This window comes from Empidonax traillii, unplaced genomic scaffold (genome assembly GCF_003031625.1).
Source record: "Empidonax traillii isolate 1590-97213 ecotype Southwest subspecies unplaced genomic scaffold, ASM303162v1 scaffold426:size1138770, whole genome shotgun sequence".
In the NCBI taxonomy this organism is placed as follows: domain Eukaryota; kingdom Metazoa; phylum Chordata; class Aves; order Passeriformes; family Tyrannidae; genus Empidonax; species Empidonax traillii.
The window spans coordinates 622535-640632 of record NW_020955619.1 but is presented as its reverse complement, the minus strand read 5'-3'; the positions used below and the strand labels follow the sequence as shown (position 1 = coordinate 640632).

Here is an 18098-nt window from a genome sequence, read left to right as displayed (position 1 = left end):
CAGTTCACTCCTGTGTCATTTGTTTTCCAGCCTCAGCGAGAGCTTTTTCATGGTGAAAGGAGCAGCCCTTTTCCTACAGCAAGGAAACAGCTCCCAGGGCCAGCGAAGCCTCCAGCACCCTCACAAACATGCAGGTAGTGGATTAAATCCCCTCTGGAGTATCTTTTTCCATCCCATTCACATGGATGGGCTGGTGACACACATGGGTGGGTGGGTGATTCCCCACATTGTCCTGGCGAGCTTTGTACCACCTGCTGAGCAAACCCAGGCTTTCAAATGGGAATGTGGGATTATTGAGTCTTGGTTTAAACTTTTACCACTGTATTGGAACTGTGACTGGAGTAAAAGCTTATTCTCTGTGGAAATCACAGCATTTTGCATGGCTCTCTTTGGGCAGGGAAGGGCTGTTCAGCACAGCAGGGATATTTCTCCAAGTGCTCTCCCAGCCTCCAGTAGTCCAGAGGTTGGGACTTTCTTCTGAAATTCCCTGTTGCTGGTTTTTGTTTGATGTTGCTGGTCATGGTAAGAGATGTTTCATCAGGATTTGGGCATCTGGGTAGCTACTCATATCCCCTTTCCTGATTTCAGGAAAACCCCCTTTCCTGTTAACTCCCCACAATCTGGCCTGTGAGAGTTTATCATGGTTTGAGAACAGGCTGTCCTTCCCCCAGTCCCCTCCATTGTGCCAAACTGGTGGGAAGAAATGGTAGGGGAGGGGTATGGTGAGTGTACACCAGGATTGATAAGCAGATAAGGGGGCTCAGGGAAGTGGATTCTGCTTTCCCAGTGATTTTATACCTTCTGTCTTTGACAGAATTTTAGAATTTGTGGTCACTGGTCAAGAAGAAATAAGATCTTGGGGGCACTTGGAGAGCAAGAGCATGTGGGAAAGGCACAGTGTGGTACTGTGTGGCTGCTGCTTAGTAAACACTCCAAGCACAAAGGGGGTGTTTGAATGCCAAGCTTGGCTTTGGGTTTCTTTAATTGTCAGCAATTCCATATGCCCAGCAGACATCCTACGGAAGGAATTTTATCTCTCGTGGAAAATTATGAGTGCATGACTCAGTTATTAGATGGGAACTTGGTTTATTTTCCTGTAGATTCCCTCTTGCTTTGGTTTGCTTTCCCCAACTAGATGTGCCCAGAGCTGAAGGGACTTGTTGCACAAGCAGAGCTTTGAGAAGGAAGGGCTCCATCACCCAACCCAGGCCCCTGGGTGGGTTCTCAGACAGCCAGAGAATGCTCATCCAGGAATCTCCCTGCTGTTGATGTTCTCTGGGACAGCAAAGTTAATTGCCCTCCCTTAATTGGTATTTTTGGATTGAGAAACATCCAATTTCTTTGAAGGTCAAGACTCTGCTGATTCTTAGTGCAGCAAGAGCCTTTTTTCTGATGATTCCTCTGCCTCCTCTGCAGGTGATTTACCCCAGCACCTCCAGGTGATGATCAACCTCCTTCGCTGTGAGGACAGGATCAAACTGGTAAGGACAGGTGCATTTTCCTGCTCTCCTTTCTGTTGGAAGTGTTTGAAACAGACCTGTAGAGGATCAGGAAAAGCATTGGTGGATCCTAAATTTCAGAGTTGCCTTAACTCTGTGCTGTTTCCCAACCTTACCATGTTCTCCTGTCCACTCCTCTTGTCCTGGTCTTTACATTCAGGTAACGAGTTTGGTCAGGGAACTGCTCTCTCTTAAATGTGTTGTTCTGTTAGATTTAATTTTCAAAACTTGAGTACAGGAAGGGAGACAGGAGCTTGCTGATGCTTGTGGACACTTTTAAGTCAGCCTTGAAGTTGCATCACATGAGGCTGGGCTTTCTTTTAAAGGAATCTACAGATAAAAATCTGCTGCAAAAGTCACTGCAGAGAAGTGGATGTCAGTTCTCCCTCCTGCACAGGCACATTTCAGTGAAGGCTTGTGAGTGGGACAGTCCTCTGCACGTTCTCAGTTCAGTGCATGATCAGTGCTTTTACACTTCCTGGTTGAAACTCTTTGGAACAAACCTTTGGGTTACATTTTGTAGCATTCCCCCAAGCTGGAGCAGGTGATCCCAGCCGATCTTCTCCCACACCGATGCCAAATCAAACCAGCAGCAAGCCTTACTGTGTCTCAGACTGCAGCTAAATAAAGCTTTGGGGCGCAATCACACCTTAAAAACTATGAGGCAGCAATGGGATATTAATTAGCCAGAAGGTAATTAGCAGGCCTGGCTCCCTGTTTGCAGGCTGTGCGTCTGGAGAGCGTGTGGACGGACCGGGTGCGGTACATGGTGGTCGTGTACAGCAGCGGGCGCCAGGACACCGAGGAGAACATCCTGCTGGGGGTGGATTTCTCCAGCAAGGAGAGGTACGGCAGCCTTGGGAATTGGGCAGGCTGGGCTCCCTGGAGAGCCTGTCCACACCAACCTGCCCCTGAGCAGTTGGTTTATCTGTGTCTGCAAATCCGAGCAAGAGGAAGGACGCGCGTTGAGTTTCCCGACATTTTTATTCCAGAAAGCTTCCAGTCCCCTTGGAATGTATAGCAGGCATGTAGAATCCAGCTGCAGGGATGTGGCATCCACCTCAGGAGTGGGAGTTTGCTGCCTGCTCCCTGTAAATGCTCTTGCAGACACATTTGCAAAGCTGGATCTTGCTCTCTCCACCAGACTCAAGTCTGTTGATGGGATGATGCAATGGAACCGGTTTGGGGGAGTAGCTTGGTTGCCAAATAATGTCAAAAAACAATACTGCAAAAGTAGTTCCAAAACCAACAAACAGCTGTGTCAGTAACGAGCTGTTCCTTTTGTCTGACTGATAAGAGCACAGAGAATTTGGCAAAGCAAGGGAAATATTTTGTTATCGCGGCCCTTCTCAGATTATCCCAGTCCTGGGTGAGTAAACTAAGGCAAAAAAGCTCTTGGCTGGGGGAGATGGGGCCGGTTTCTGGAGTCAGAAGTCAGAGCTGCCAGGCTGTTGTGTCTGTTCTCCCATGATTTAACAGGCTGCCCTGTCGTGCTGGTGCAGCCAGTGTGAGTTTTGTTTAATTTTGGAAAACCTTACTGGTGGATTCCAGTGGAAAGGGGAAGCTTTGCACAGCAGAGAGATCTGTGGGGAAGCTCCTGGCCATGCCTTCTTCATAAGTTTATTGTCATTGCTTTGATGCTGCCTCTTGTTCTGCTCTGAAATTCCTGTTGTTAGTGTTATGGAAGAAATTCCCATGTGGCATTCCCTTGGTGTCTCCAACACCCAGAGTTTTTGTTGATTAGGGGTGCATAAAGAGGTCATTTGGCAGTAGTGACTTTACTGAGTGACTCTATGGCTTTGTGTTGGGGTTGAGATGTCACTGCTGAGCTGTAAATGTTCTTCCTGCTGAGAACTTCACTAGTCAGGTGCTTTTATTCCTCTTACATGTGTTTAATGAAATCCTTTTTAACTTGCAAAGCTCTAAAGTGCACATTGTCCACATGTGTGCTTAGACTGGCCTGTCAAATCCATTATAAAAAGTGGCTGAAGACTTAAATAAGAAAGGAAAAGAGCAAACCAAACCTGAGTTCTGTTGTTGTGTGCCTCCAAATTTCCTTTAAAACCTGAATATCTCGGTAGCTTAATTATTTACTAGTTGGAAATTGCTGGCCCTCGTTATAGTAGGGCTTTGTTGCCAGATTTCATCTCTGAGCTGAAGGTGTTCTTTTAGGTCAGATAAACCCCTAAAGTCCCTTTTTGTCTGTTGTATCAGGCAGTGGGAAGGAGCACAGCTGGAATTTGACTGGCCCCTGAGGTGCCCTTTGCAGAGAGTGGGCAGCTGCCTAAAATATTACTAAGGATTACTAGAGCAAGGCTTCAGGATTTTAAAAATTAAAGAGTGTTAATAATTTAGGCTATTGGTGTGACCACATCGTGGCCTATATCTAACATCCTGTCTAACCATCTCTCTTCCAGTAAAAGCTGCACTATAGGAATGGTTCTTCGCCTGTGGAGTGACACCAAAATCCATCTTGATGGGGATGGGTAAGAAACCACATTAACAGGATAAATGTGAATGTCCTTCCCTGCTTGGGGGCTGCTCTGGGAGAGATTCCCTGTCACCTTGCACAGAAAGTTCCCATTTTGGATTCATGGCTCCAGTCCGTTATTCACACAGTGAGTTTGGCCTTGCTGCCCTCACACTGCTCGGTGGGACCTGTGGTACCCCGGGAATGCTCTGAAATCCCCCTCCAGGGGTGCAGCTCCCATTCCTGGCATCCTATGCTGGGAGGGGTGTCCTCTTGCCATTCTTATTTGGGAGGGTGTTAAAAAATCAGAGACAGAAATTCTCCTCCCTGGTTCTTTTGGACTGTGAGTGTCCCAGTAGCAGCTTGGCAGCAGCAGTTTGTGATGCAGAGAGGAGCAGTTTGTGACTCGTTTTCCCCTCTCTCTGCAGTGGCTTCAGTGTGAGCACAGCGGGGAGGATGCACATCTTCAAGCCCGTGTCAGTGCAGGCCATGTGGTAGGTGTGCTGAGGGGCTGGGGGCACAGACACTGTCCTCTGTCAGTCAAAAACAACCAACCAACTGCATGGTAGAACTCTCCATAAACTGGTATTCGGTGAGTGCAGCAGAGATCTGCTGCCCTATGTCAGCAGGGCTGTTAAGGGACTGTGGGAATCCTGATCCAGGATCTGCTGCTTCACTTCAGAGCAGCTCTGGGCCCTTCAGTGAGAGGGAAGTGGCACCAGGGAGATGAATAAGTATGAAAGATTAACTTGAATTCACCGGGCTGCAAACCCAGAATTTCCTCCCTCTGCATGTTTCACTCCCAAGCTGAGGGAGGAGGCTCAGGACCCACTGCTAAACTGTGGCGTTCCCTGTGTCCTGCCTCATTCCTGGGGTTCCTGCCTCTCCAGGGGCTTGTTCACCTCTCAGCTCCTGTCACCCCTCCCCTGTGCAGGGATTCCAAACCCCTGAAGCAGAGGTGGCTGAGTCAGCAGTGGCTGTGCCAGCACATTCCTCCCTGGAGAGGCTGCTGCCCAGCCCTGCATGGAACTGCGTCTCCCTGGGCCTGGGCTGGCTCCCCTTGGAGCCTGGAGAGATCCCCGTCCCAGCAGCATTTGACAGGGAAAAGATGTGCAAAGGGATGTTGTGCTGGGGATGATTTGGTACAGAAACAAGTGAAACTTCTGTTGTCTTTTTTTTTTGCGCTTGGCCGCCTTGGAGGTGGTTGATATGTTCAGTACAACAAGTTTGGAGCCTTAAGGAAAGAAAAAATTGAGGAGGGAAGGAAGGAAAAAGTAATGCTAGAATTTGCAAAAACAAATGACCCAATCTGGGCCTGGTCCCTGGAGCCTGTCAGGGGCCAGGAATGCTGGTAAATATGCATCAGGCTCCTTGCTGGAGGTGGTTTGAAAATTGTCCCTGTTCTTTATTTTCCTTTGGCTGTACAAGTTGGATGATGATTAGATCCCAGAGGGACTTGTGCCTCCTGATTCCCTGTTAATCAGGAGAAGATTTCAGCCTCTGCCTTGGCCCTGCTGTGAGGAGCCTCCAAGGTGCAGTTTGTGCCCTCTTTGAGCTCCATAAATCTGCTGCTCTCAAAGAGCAAACCGCAACAAATAATGCTAAAAATCATTTTTTCTCTGCTCTGTCTGTTCCTGCTGCTCACAGCTGCACAAATCTCTTCTCCCAACCTGCAGGTCTGCTTTACAGATCCTCCACAAAGCCTGTGAGGTTGCCAGGAGGTACAACTACTTCCCAGGAGGGGTGGCCTTGGTCTGGGCCACCTACTACGAGAGCTGCATCAGCTCTGACCAGAGCTGCATCAACGAGTGGAATGCCATGCAGGACCTGGAGTCCACCCGCCCCGACTCTCCCGCCCTCTTTGTTGACAAGTCAGTGCTGGGATGGATTGGGAAAAGTCTTGGCTCACACAAAAATCCCCTTCTCCCTCTTCTTCCTCACCTGGTTCATTTCCTTTTCATAAAAGGCTTCAAATGGGGTTTTTTTCCATTATTCTCCCCAAAATTGCCTTGACCAAAAGCCTTTCCCCCCAACCCCTCAGTACTGGGAAGCAGCATTGTGTGTTTGCTGCCAGCCTGGAGCTTCCTCTCCTGTTCCTGTTCCCTTCCAGGCCCACGGAAAGGGAACGGACAGAACGGCTCATTAAAGCCAAACTCCGGAGCATCATGACGAGCAAAGACCTGGAAAATGTGACTTCTAAGGAGGTAAATAGAAAAATTCTTGCTCTTATTCTTCCTGCCAGACTCCCTTTCCAGAGAGTGCTGAGGAGGCACCGTATCCCTGGGTGTCATTGGCTTTGGAATGTGCATTCCAGCTGTTCTGTAAATACTCGGCTCTGGCTTTGCTTCACCTCTCTCCTGAGAAATCAGGATAATTTCAGCATCAGAACATGTTTTTCAGGATTTTAGTAACATGTATGTGACTCTCAAGTCAGGTTTTAAGGTTTTATTTCCTTTTTTTCCTGTCAGAGAGCCTTGCAGACAGCATTTTGCTGGTGAGTTTATAGATGGAAAATCACAAGTCAAAGCTGAAGTTAGTTGGGATCCGTCCCCCAGGCTGGTGAAATACATCCACCCGCAGTGCAGACGTTCAGAGTGGAAATAGATCTCTTTGGGCTGAGTTTTTTTGTTTTTTAAGGGAGGTTATTAGCATGCAAGTGGTAGGTGGAAGCTGAAAATTCGTCTGTCTGTGCACATGTTCCTCGCTCCCGGTGCACACGAGATGCTTTGGTTCTGCTGCAGCCATTTTCCACAGTGGGTTAAAATAAAGTTGTGTGGGTTTGCATTGCCCCAGCCAGAAGCTGAGGGCAGGGAGAGGATGTTATGTCCCATTTTAAAATGGGAGAGTACTGGAAATCTCTCTCTGCTGCCATTTTCACTCCTTGCTTCTAATGGGTCTCACTTTATTTGTTCACTGCTCTGCAAGGTCTTGTTTTTCTTCTCTCAGTTTATTATTTTTAAGAATCAGGTACCCCAAGGTAGATTTTTTTTTTTGTTGTTGTTCTCTGATATTATCTGAAACTTTATTTTACAGCTCTTCAATCTGGGGTCTTAGGATGTCAGGATGCCAAATCCCTGTTGCTGTTTTTATTGAAGGACAGAAAAGTGTTTTGCAGGGAAGTGCCAACAATGTTTCTGTTGAACACCACAGTCCCAGTGCCATCCTTTGTTTTGTGCTCCGCAGATACGAAACGAGCTGGAGAAACACATGAACTGCAACTTGAAGGAATTCAAGGAATTTATAGACAATGAAATGCTGCTAATCCTGGGGCAGATGGACAAACCATCTCTGATTTTTGATCATTTATACCTGGTAAGTGTTGAGTTCCAACAGAGCTGGGCTGTGCTGCATCCAATCCTTTGCCACTAGATGGTACTCCAGGCAAAACCAGGCACTGCCTCTGGAACAAAGGCTTCCTGGAGATGAACTCAGTTGTGCCCATTGGGCCTTTTTGTTGTTATTCTGGAGAGAATCAGAAGTAGTGCCTGTGTTTGAGGGCAAACTCTGCTTTTTAAGCAGTTTTAAGCTTTCTGTTATGAAGGTTTGGGGGGAATCCAAGGAGTAACTACCCCCAGAGCTTTCAGGATTTGCCTCGATTCTCATGTGTGGAGTGACTGGGATCGCAGGTATAATCACTTTCTTTCCCTGCACTGTTTATCCCTGTGTTTAAAAACCCAGAGTGGCCAGAGACAGTGATTTGAGATGAGCTCAGTCAGACACTGACCTAGAGCTAACTCTGTAAGTGAGTTGTCTCCTTGTCCCCTCCTCCAGCAGGTCCCTACCCAGCACAGAACATCTGCTGATGGCACTTTTCTGTCTCAGAGGCCTTTTCCAGCATTCCACTTGGCAGTTCAGGAGGAAGGCTGGGGCTCGGGGATTGCAGAACCTGAGGGGAAAGGGCTGCTTTGGGGCTCCTTGGAAATGTGTGCTTGTGGCTGTTGCAGGGCTCCGAGTGGAACGCCTCCAACCTCGAGGAGCTGCAGGGCTCGGGGTGAGTACAGCTCCTCCCTGGCACCAGCCCTTAAACCCTCCAGCTCTTTGCCTGTAACTCCCACCCAACACTCTGGAGAGGGTGTTTGTAGCTTTAGGGGTGATTCTCATTCTCAGTCACGTGTTAATTTAGTGCCAACACCTTGGTCGAGAAGTCTCTCCAACCTTACTTTAAACGGAGTGAAAATAACAAAACTTGTCATTTGTGAGGTCCGTCAGGATCTCCATCCCCCCAGTGTGTGCCATCCCTAGTGTTGTGCCAGGTGGGAACTCCTGCAAGCTGCAGAGGAGCAAAGGTTGCAGCACTGAGGAATAAACTCCATTTAAAGGAGCAGAGCTGCCAATTCGTCCTCTCCTCCCCAGACAGGCAGCTCAGGGTGTCTCACCACACTCATCACCACAGGGCTGCTTCACCCCATTTACTGCAACACTTTTTGGACAAGGGAGAGTTTGGCATATGAATATTTGCAGCTCACCCAAGGCCTGCACCAGCCTTGGCGTGAGGAACCGAAAACTATTTCTCGGCAATGTAGCTGGAAATGTGTCATTTGGAGTCCTTGGGAACAGAAGTCTGGACATTTTGGGACAAGTAAATCAAGCAGGGCGTTAATAATTTTGTTCTGCCTGGGGACATGCAGTGCCTGAAGTCAAACCTGGGCAAATTCTGAGACAAATATCCTGTGCTATTGATTTGTCTGAGTGATAGGAGGTGATAAATGAATGTGCACATTGGTTCTCCTCAGGTACATTGTCATTCCTGCTGTAATATGGGGCAGGAATCAAGAGATAACATGTGACTCTCATGATTTTGGTCAGGAAGAAGAGAAAGGGGTGGGTTTGCAGCTAAAACCTGCCATTGGAAGTGGTGATTCCTGGGTTCTGTTCCCAGATGATTCACTTGCAGCCGATGCCCTTTTCTTCCTTCGGGATCCCCAAAGCCATGTGGCACAGCCAGGACTTTCTGTTTGAGTTACACAGACTCAGATAAAATAAGTGGGATAAAGTAAACTTCTCCCTCCTGTGCCCAGGGTGTTTGGGTGCTTTGTGTGGTGCTGATGGTGAGGGGTGGGTGAATGGCCACCTGTGTCACTGGGTGTCCCAGGGCTTTGGGATTAGGGCTGTAGACAAAACCTTATGGCGCGTGTCGGGTCAGATTTCCTGGATCCACAGTGTCCCTCAGTTGCTCTTCTTGGCCATGGCAGTTGATCCTGTGTCTCCTGTTCCCCCCAGCATTGACTACATCCTGAACGTCACCCGGGAGATCGACAACTTCTTCCCCGGGTTGTTCGCGTACCACAACATCCGCGTGTACGACGAGGAGACCACGGACCTGCTGGCACACTGGAACGAGGCCTATCACTTCATCAACAAGGCCAAGTGAGTGCCTGGGACCCCTGGCTTTGTGTGGGGGCACATCCGAGCCACCCTCCGTGTCTCATCCCGTGAGGGGCTGGGCCCTCCCGAAACCACACGTCAGGGCCTTGGCATCGCTGCTTTGTGCCAGGAGTTCTGTGTCCCTGCAACTCCCCTGTGCCTTGTCTCTTCCTGCGCTGGCATTAACCTGTTCCTTGCCTGTCACTTTTATTACTGCTTTGTTTTGCTTCCAAAAGGAAATGAGGACGTTTCCTCTTCTGGAGAAGTTCTGGAGCTGCTCCAGCACGTGTCTGTGTGTGACCTGCCCCAGCTGTCCCTGCAGACAGAGGGTGACAGAGCCCATCAAACACTGCTGGGCCATTACACTCCTCCTTTTCCTGCTGTATCCAAAGACTGGGGTGGGCAGAAGGCTTCCTGGTGGTCTCTGAAATGAATGAGACTGCCCTTTTCTACCTCCCAGCTTTTCTGGACAGGAACTCTTCTCATGGCCCATGTGATCCAGCGTGTTGGGGTGGGCAGGAGCGGGAAGCACTGTCCCTCCTCCATGTGAAGTGGTAACAAACCCATAACCAGGGATATGGGACTGTTTGTCCTGTCTGTCCTCATGCAGGAAGAACCACTCCAAGTGCCTGGTGCACTGCAAGATGGGGGTGAGCCGCTCGGCGTCCACAGTCATTGCCTACGCCATGAAGGAGTTCGGCTGGTCCCTGGAGAAGGCCTACAACTACGTGAAGCAGAAGCGCAGCATCGCACGGCCCAACGCCGGCTTCATGCGGCAACTGCTGGAGTACGAGGGAATTCTGGATGCCAGGCAAGCCTGGGGACAGGTGGGAAGGCGGCTTGTGGAGAGTAAAGGAGCTAATTGTGGGTAGCACCACAAAGAATTGATCCATCTCCCTGCGATTCTGTCGGTGTCGTGCCCACAGACATTGGCAGAGTGTGCGGGGGCTGCAGCCTGAAGGGTCCCTTTGGAAGGGAGGGAGAATCCTGGGATAATCATGTTGTTCCTAAACCTTTCCTGTGCCAGGTTCCCTGGATGGAAATTAGCTGGGAGAGCTGCTGTGGTGTAATTCAGTGAGGGTTTCTCTGCGCTCAGGAAGCACGTTTGGGTTTCTCAGCAGCCAGTGCTGCTCAGCACATTGTTCCTGCTTTATGAGGCAGAACTCATATGAGCTCAGCCGTGTCAGAGGTTCTGTGCCAATCCCAGGGCTCTGTCACTGAAGGGCTGCAGTATTTATCTAATAAGGGAAGAGGAGGGAAATCTGTCCCTCTGGATCAGCAGGAGCTGTGCCATGGCATGTGCAGAGGGGTCGGGTTGGAGTGTTTTGCTCTGGTGGGGGTTCTGTGCCCTGAGGGGTCTCCCAAGGGCTGATCCCATCACAGCGGCACATGGGGCACTGCTGTGGGGTGGGCAGGTGGGGGGACAGATCCTGATGCTGAAGGTGGTTTTTCCAAATGGGACCTTAGGTCTGGACCCAGCCTTTCTGTTCTGGGCCGTGGAGAGGGAAGGGAGCTCATGGCACTTCTGCAGCTCCAGGACAGTCACTCGTGTCCTTGTCCTCTCCCCAGCAAGCAGCGCCACAACAAGCTGTGGAAGCAGCAGGCGGAGAGCAACCTGCCGCAGCACACCGACGGCACCACGGGCTCGGGAGGCTTCCTGCTGGAGAGCTTGGACATCGACCTGGAAAACCGCCTGGCTGACCTGGACATGCCTTCCCAATCGGGATACCTGGACAACCGCGCCAGCACCGACGGGCCCGGGGGCTTCGACTACTGCTTCCGGCGCCTCTCAGACACGCTGCTGGAGAACAAGGTTCCCGGGGACAGGGAGGGCTTTTTCCACATGGAGCAGCTGGAGCGGGATGCGTTGGTGGGACAGCCCCCATCTGCACTGCCACAGGGGAGGCTGCTGGAGATGGGAAAGGCCCCGGAGAGAGCGGAGCCGCCGGCAGAGCTGGGCAGCTGCTGCGAGAGGGAGGCGAAGAGGAAAATGGACTTCAGCCCCAGGAAGGGAAGGATGGGCCTCGGGGAGCCAGGGGAGGATGGTATCAGGGAGGAGAATCCCATGGAGAAGTGGAAGAGGCGTTTGTCCATGCACAAGGAGGAGAGCAGGCTCAATAGGGAGAACCTGAATAACAACAACAGCAAAAGGAGTTGCCCAGAGGATTTTGAGGTGCGTATGGAGGTGAGATGGAGGTGATTGGCATGGCTGACTCTGCTGCAAGTGAAACTGCTCTTCTCATCCTCATAGCCCAGTTTCATTTGACTTGGATAAAGCCTTTCATTCCATGATGAGCTTCTTCCCTTTCGAAGTGCTTCTGACCAGGGCTTTGCTTGCCCGAGCTGTGGATTTAGATGCCAGGAGTGCACATGTGAGTGCCCTGTAAAGTGCTTTGGGCAGCTCACTTGCATGACCCTCGCTTGGCACGGTAGGTATTCCTTGGAGACACTGTCTGCTGGGAAAGCACATGGCTTTAGCTCCTGCTGCAGGGCCTGAAGTGGAAATGTTTGTTGTTTCAGAGCCACTTGGCTGTAAATACACCCTGTGCTGGTCACTGGTGTGTGTTCTCTGCCCACTGATCTGCCCCTGTTTTCTCTCCTGCAGCACGACGCCGTGTTTGGGATCCTCAGCAAGGTGAAGCCTCCCTACCAGTCCTGCACTGACTGCATGTACTCCTCAGCTGGGCTGTCCCCCGACCCCTTTGGGGAGCAGTGTGAGAAGCTGAACCCTGCGCGGCGCAGCACCACCATCTGCACACAGCCAGCCCTCCTGTCCCACCTCCACTCCAACCTGCTGGACCACCTGCCCGCCAGGGCACATCCAGAGGAGGCAATCAGAACTAAACATAACGAGGCTCCGCTTCCCATGGTGCCGGGAGCCAGGACTTTGGAGGCTGGCACGTGCAGGTCACTGGATCAGCACTGCGGTGTTCTGGAGAGAGGAAAAGTTGCGCCAAAAACCCCAGAAAAAACTCTGCTGCCCCGGAGAAACTCCCACTGTGACAGGAGCCTCCTTCAAGCCGAAGTGGTGAGAGAGGAGTCTCTGGCCAAGAAGGACACCAGACCTACCAAGGACCTGAAGTACCTGTTGTTCAGCAAAGACTTGGAAAAGCCAAGCACCAACAGCTACTTGATGCAGCACCAGGAGTCGCTGATCCAGCTGCAGAAGGCAGGGTTGGTCAGGAAGCACACCAAGGAGCTGGAGCGGCTCAAGAGCCTGCCCTCGGACGCCTCGGCACTGCTCCGGGACAGGGTGGACTCCAGCATCGTGGAGGAAAGCGAGGACATGATGTCCCACCCCGGCCTCGTGCCCCTCCTGGCACCGGCCCCGATGGTCCTCGGAGATGCGGAGAACAACATGGAGAGGCTGGAGGTGAAACGCGTCCTGGAGAGGGTCTCCCAGAGAACCTCCACACCGGCCGTGTGCCGCCTGGAGCACACGAGCAGCTTCACCAAGGACTTCCTGAAGACCATCTGCTACACCCCCTCCTCGTCCCGCAGCTCCAACCTGACGCGCAGCTCCAGCAGCGACAGCATCCACAGCGTGCGGGGCAAGCCCGGACTGGTGAAGCAGCGCACGCAGGAGATCGAGACGCGGCTGCGCCTGGCCGGCCTCACCGTGTCCTCTCCCCTCAAAAGGTCCAACTCCCTCGCCAAACTGGGCTGTCTTAACCTGTCCTCCGACGACTTGTCGAGTGAGGTGGACGTGTCCACTGTAACGGACTCCAAAGAGGCCGTTTCCAGCGAGTGCTCCGTGTTCTGTGAGCCACAGCCCTCCCTGAGCAGCGCGGACGGCCCCTCCAAACCGGGGCTGAAGGCGGCGGGAGGGAACTTGAAGAGCGTGCTTTGGATGGGCAAAAGTTGATGCTTCCTGTGGAGGGGAGGAGGGGGCTGGATTTTGGGGGGGGTTACAGCATTTATTCATTGCACCGATGCAGTTTTATCATCTGACTTGCGGCAGTTCATCCAATGCCACCTCTTCGTCCCCTCCCTGTGCTCCGAGAGGGGGCAGAAAGAACCGCGATGGGTCACGTGAAGGGCACAAGGGAAATCAAATGTGTTGCATGGCTTAGAGGAGGCCTTGGTGTGTGACTTGCCTGTTGTCCTGCAGGATGCTCTTCCTAGTACTGTTTGCCAAGTGTAATAACGTGGATTTGTGTGTGGTTATGGATAGACATTCGTATCTCTATCTATATCTAAAATGCTGAAATGTTCTGTTTCAAAGACTCAGAATAATTATTCATGACTTCTTTTTTTTACAGAGCAAACACAAGGCTCTGAAAGGGCACTTGTGGGAAATCCTTAAGATGGTGACACGCACACTACCTCTGTTCCCGCTGGCTTTTTGTCCTGCTTTGTTGGTTGAGTTTTTTTATCCAAAAGGCTTTTCCCAGAATTCTTGCTGTTGTTTGAAGGAATTTCCTTGGTGTTGGCTGTAGAGGCCTGGAGGAGTGTGGACGTGGAGGCTGCCCTGGGGCTGTGGCTGGGAGGTGAAGGAGCTGTGTCCGTGGGAACAGTGGGACCGATGTGACCCCGGCTGTGTGGCCGTCCCAGGTGTTGTGTTTTTGGGGTGTTTTTGCTGTCCTTGTGGTCTGTGATGTCCCAGTGCTGACAGAGCCCGTGAGTGCCCGTGGAGCCCGTGATGTGATGCTGTGTCGGTGTCGTGGATCCTGTGTTGGGACCCTGTGTTGGCTGTGGGTGACAGGAGGTGGCCAAGGAGGGTCAGCTCTGCTGAAATCCCAGGAGGTGACCGTGTCTTTTCTGGTTGTTACTGTTGCTTTTGTAGAAGAGTCGCTGTGTCCTGGGTTTCCCGGCAGCCTGGGGAGCTGCTGGTGGACTCCAGGGTGTTATTTACACCGGGTGTCGGGAGCCTGGGTGGCCCTGGAGTGAGGAGCCCAGCTGGACATGTCCCAGCCCTCACAGGGCTGTGAAAGCCCTGTAAATACTGGTGAGGGGGAGCAGTCAGACAAATATGTGTGCTCTAAGGAGAGGGATGTTGGAGGAGAGGATGAGATCTCTTCCTGGAGGAAGGGAGGCAGCTGGGGGTTGCCCGTGCCCCCCTCCGGGTCTGGTGTTACCACGTGCTCCCCCTTGTGCCAGGGCTGATGCTTGGATTGCAGCAGTGCCCCCATTCCATATGCAGTGCATGTTTTTTTGGAATATTTTGGACAGCCAGCCTGGTCAAGAGCTGCTCTGTGCAAGCCCTGGCTGAATGTGGGGGGAAGGGCTTGGGAAGTGTGCAGGGAACACTCCCCAAGTCTCAGTGCTCCCTGAATCCCATCTGAAGCCACCTTGGCTGCTTGTGCCTTCAGGTGATACTTTGAAGCAGATTTGGGGGTCAGAACAGATCTGGGAGCTCAGTGGTGGATTTGCTCAACCAGGCTGTGAGTGTGAGCGCTCCCACATTTTAAAATCCCCGTGGAAAGGCTTTCTTCTTTCTTCAGCAGCCAGCCTGAACTAATTAATCCAAAATCCAGTGTCTCGAGGAAGGGAGCTGTGGGTTTGCCTGATCCTGAATGCCCAGAGTTCCCTCTTCTCTCTTAAGCGTAAGATCCCACGTTTCTATTGTGTGAGGACGTGTAGGGATGAGCAATCGGTAAATAAACATCCCTCCTGAGGGAGCCTGAATTTGATTTGCACTTCTTTCATCCCAGAAAGCTGGTGAGGAGCACGAGCTGCTCCGGGAGGGAAGTTGTGCAGGAGCCTCTGGTCGGGCCAAGGAGCCGCAAGGTCGAGTTCAGGGCAGGATGAAACCCCTTCAGTGAGCCGGGAATGTGGCACAAACAGATCACTGTGAGCCATTGCCTAGGCTTGTGTCATCTTCATCCTGCTGTACACCCAGACTGGGATTTGGGAAGGGCAGACGGGAGGCCCTGGGGGCTGTTGGGTGCTGTGGGGCTCAGAGTGGCACCTGGGGGAGCCTCGGGGGCTCCTGCCCAGTGAACCTCTCGGTGTGACCCCAGCAGGGTCCCCTTTCTCTGTGCTGCCGACCCTTCCCATCCCTGCCGGCCGAGGGAGGAGGCACAGGGTCGGATTTGAATAAGTTCAGAAGGTTCCATGAACTGCTGCGGGTGAACATGTGATTTCCTTCCTGTTTCTCGAGTGCCTGCCGAGTTCTGCCGCGTCCAACCCACCGTGTCTGACCCAACCCCCTCGTTCCGGGGCACAGCTCGGCTCCCTCCGCCTTCCCCTGCTGCTGCTCCCACTCAGCTCTTGCTGGATCAACCCCACACTTCCCTCACTGGGCCCTGTGCTCCCTCGCTGTGTCACGGGATAGAGGCAGGATTTAGTGGGAGCTGGCCTGGAAGCTGCTGTGCCATTCCCAGGGGTTTGTAGCCAAACCTGCACCATGTGTGGTCCCGCTGGGTTTGTTGCATGAGAAGGTCGATGTGCTCGTCCTCCCCACGTGTCCTTACGACAGAGTGCCTTACTCATAGTTTACAAACACTGTGTATCTGTTGAGCTGTTCAACTCTGCTGTTTGCTGTTCTTTGGGGAGTTTTTGGTGCTTTTGGTGTTTCTGGTGGCAGTGAGACCGTTCGCCCCCCGCATCCTGCCCTGCCATCCCTGCCGAGCTCAGCACTGCTCACCTGCTACCGCTTCCCTCTGGGTATGGCAGAACCAAAGGACAGCCGAGGGCTGCTCCTGGTTTCCCTGCTTATCCCCACTTATCCCATTTATCTCATTTATCCCATTTATCTATGCATTGCTGCCGAAACACGAGTGGGGTGTGCGGGGACACATCCCGTCACCGGCTGCGCTTTGCTCGGCGGATCCAAACCCAATCCTGTCCTGCCAGGAATCCTGAAATGCACAAACCGGCACCTTATTCCCAGTCCAGGTGCTGTTGGTCCGTGTGGTGGCAGTGCCCGACCTCCTGGGGGTCCTTCCCATGCAGGTGGGGTTTGGCTCGGCCGTGTCCCAGCAGGACCTGTCCTTGTCAACCTGTGAGGAGGGGGGTGAGTAACGTGTAGCTGTTCCTGTGCATTGCTGTCCTCCCTGATAACAAGGGTCCTTTAATCCCATGTATTTCTGAATCCCGGTTTTGTATTGGAATCGGCGGGATTTTTGTACTGTATGTCCGCGGGAGGGAATGATGCATCATGCACTTTTTTTTTTTACTTTTGTTTGTAAGAATGTCCTGAATATTTTATGTGCTTCTTGTGAGGAATAAAATAAAGGTTTTTTTTGTTTCCTTATGCAACGAGTTTTGCAGCTTTTTTTTTGGAGGCGGGCATTTCCCGATGCCAGTTTGCCGACTCCTTCCGTGCCTGAAGCTCAGGGCACAGAGTCATGGGGTGAGTTCAGTGGCTGAGGTAACACAGCCCTGGGCTCGCTGGTGTGGGCTTGGGAGGGTTTGGATCTCCTTCACCTCAGGGTGTCCCTGGTGGAGAGGTGGATCTCAGGTGTGGGAGCAGCTCTGCCTTGGTGAGGGGAAGCACCAGGGGCTGGAACTGGCTCTTTCCTGCCCTGGTGGAGGACAGGGACTCTGGCACAGAGCACTTGGCTGGGGGTCGAGGCCTTCCTGGATTTGCCCAGATGTGCTGACATGCTGGCAGGGGAAGGAAAACAGCAGGATCGTGTGCCTATGTGTGTGTGCAGCTCGTACACCCTGGGGTTAATTCTCTCCAGTGCTGAGCCACAGCAGTGCTGGGAAGCTCGTGCTGAGCTGGGAGCCCTGGAGCTCTGGATGGGGAGACAGCAGCTTCCCACTGGTGTGTCTGAGGTCCTGGGGCAGAGCTTGTCCCTGAGTCAGCGCCATTTTGGGGTCAGTTTGCTGTTGGCCCATTTAACTCACACATCCCTCCCTGCTCAGCTTGGCTTCCCGAAGACGGAGCCTCCCCACGGAGCTGTTCCCAGCTCCCGAGGTGGGTGCGGGAGGTTGTGTGAGGGACACCACAGGCCAGGAGCGCAGGATGGGCCAGAGGGTGCCTGGGCTGCTGGTGAGTCCCTGGGACTTTTCTTAGTCTTGTTTTGATTGAAAGTTGGTTCTTTTTGGAGCAGTTTGTTCCCTCCTGTTGTGATGTTGCTATGGCAAAACCAGGCAACATCTGGAGCAACACAACTTCCCTCTGGTGACCGTGGAGGGTTTATTTATAGCCCCGCTGGTGAGAGGAGATGCCTGAGCGTGGAGCTGCCCTGGGCAGGCCGTGGCAGGGGCAGCCTGGCAGTGGGTGCCCTCCTGGTTGGGAACTGGGGTGGTGGGAAGGCACAGGTTCCTCCTGCCTGGAGGAGCTGCAGGTGATACAGAGGTGGTACAGCTATCGGAAAGGAGCTGAGCGGTGTCTCCTCAAGGGCCCTCTGATGGGAAAAAGTTGGTTTGCTGGCAGCATTTCCCAGCTCTGTGTGGGGCTGGGTGGTGAGCAGATACTTCAGTGATGTTTTTGAGCAAAAGGATGAGGTTTGGCTCATGAGCGGTACAGGTTGTGTAGCACATGCAGAAGGCACAGGAAGGACTCCAGGGTTGCTGTTGCACTTGCCCAGCAGCAGTGACTGCAGCAGAGAAGCTCCTGCCCAGCAATGGTTCTCCTGCAGCCCCAGGGCGATGCCTCCCATGTCCCTTCCCTCTGGGCTGCGGCAGAGCAGCTGCACTTGGCCTCTGGATAGGTGGAAATGTAAATATTTTCCTCAGCAGAAGCTGCAGGTTGATGGTGCTGAGGACAGAGGAGCCGGTTCCTGCAGCGGGCACGGCCCGGGCTGCGCTGCCGGCTGCGTTTGCTCCGGCCTCGTTGCACATTCCCTAAAAGTCTCTTCCTCTCTCAGTTT

General features: G+C 52.5%; 1 protein-coding gene across 1 annotated transcript in view; it reads left to right on the top strand.

The window, feature by feature from the left end:
* SSH1 (slingshot protein phosphatase 1) overlaps positions 1 to 13561 on the top strand; it is a 35715-nt gene extending 22154 nt beyond the window's left edge. The window contains exons 3-15 of the mRNA XM_027894334.1: positions 31 to 134; positions 1417 to 1481; positions 2224 to 2345; positions 3917 to 3985; positions 4398 to 4463; positions 5646 to 5840; positions 6080 to 6173; positions 7153 to 7281; positions 7914 to 7960; positions 9190 to 9336; positions 9944 to 10144; positions 10903 to 11506; positions 11939 to 13561. Coding sequence (XP_027750135.1) covers positions 31 to 134; positions 1417 to 1481; positions 2224 to 2345; positions 3917 to 3985; positions 4398 to 4463; positions 5646 to 5840; positions 6080 to 6173; positions 7153 to 7281; positions 7914 to 7960; positions 9190 to 9336; positions 9944 to 10144; positions 10903 to 11506; positions 11939 to 13198 — 3103 coding nt within the window. The 3' untranslated portion in view covers positions 13199 to 13561. The remainder of the gene's footprint in view (positions 1 to 30; positions 135 to 1416; positions 1482 to 2223; positions 2346 to 3916; positions 3986 to 4397; positions 4464 to 5645; positions 5841 to 6079; positions 6174 to 7152; positions 7282 to 7913; positions 7961 to 9189; positions 9337 to 9943; positions 10145 to 10902; positions 11507 to 11938) is intronic.
* The last annotated feature ends 4537 nt before the right edge of the window (positions 13562 to 18098 follow it).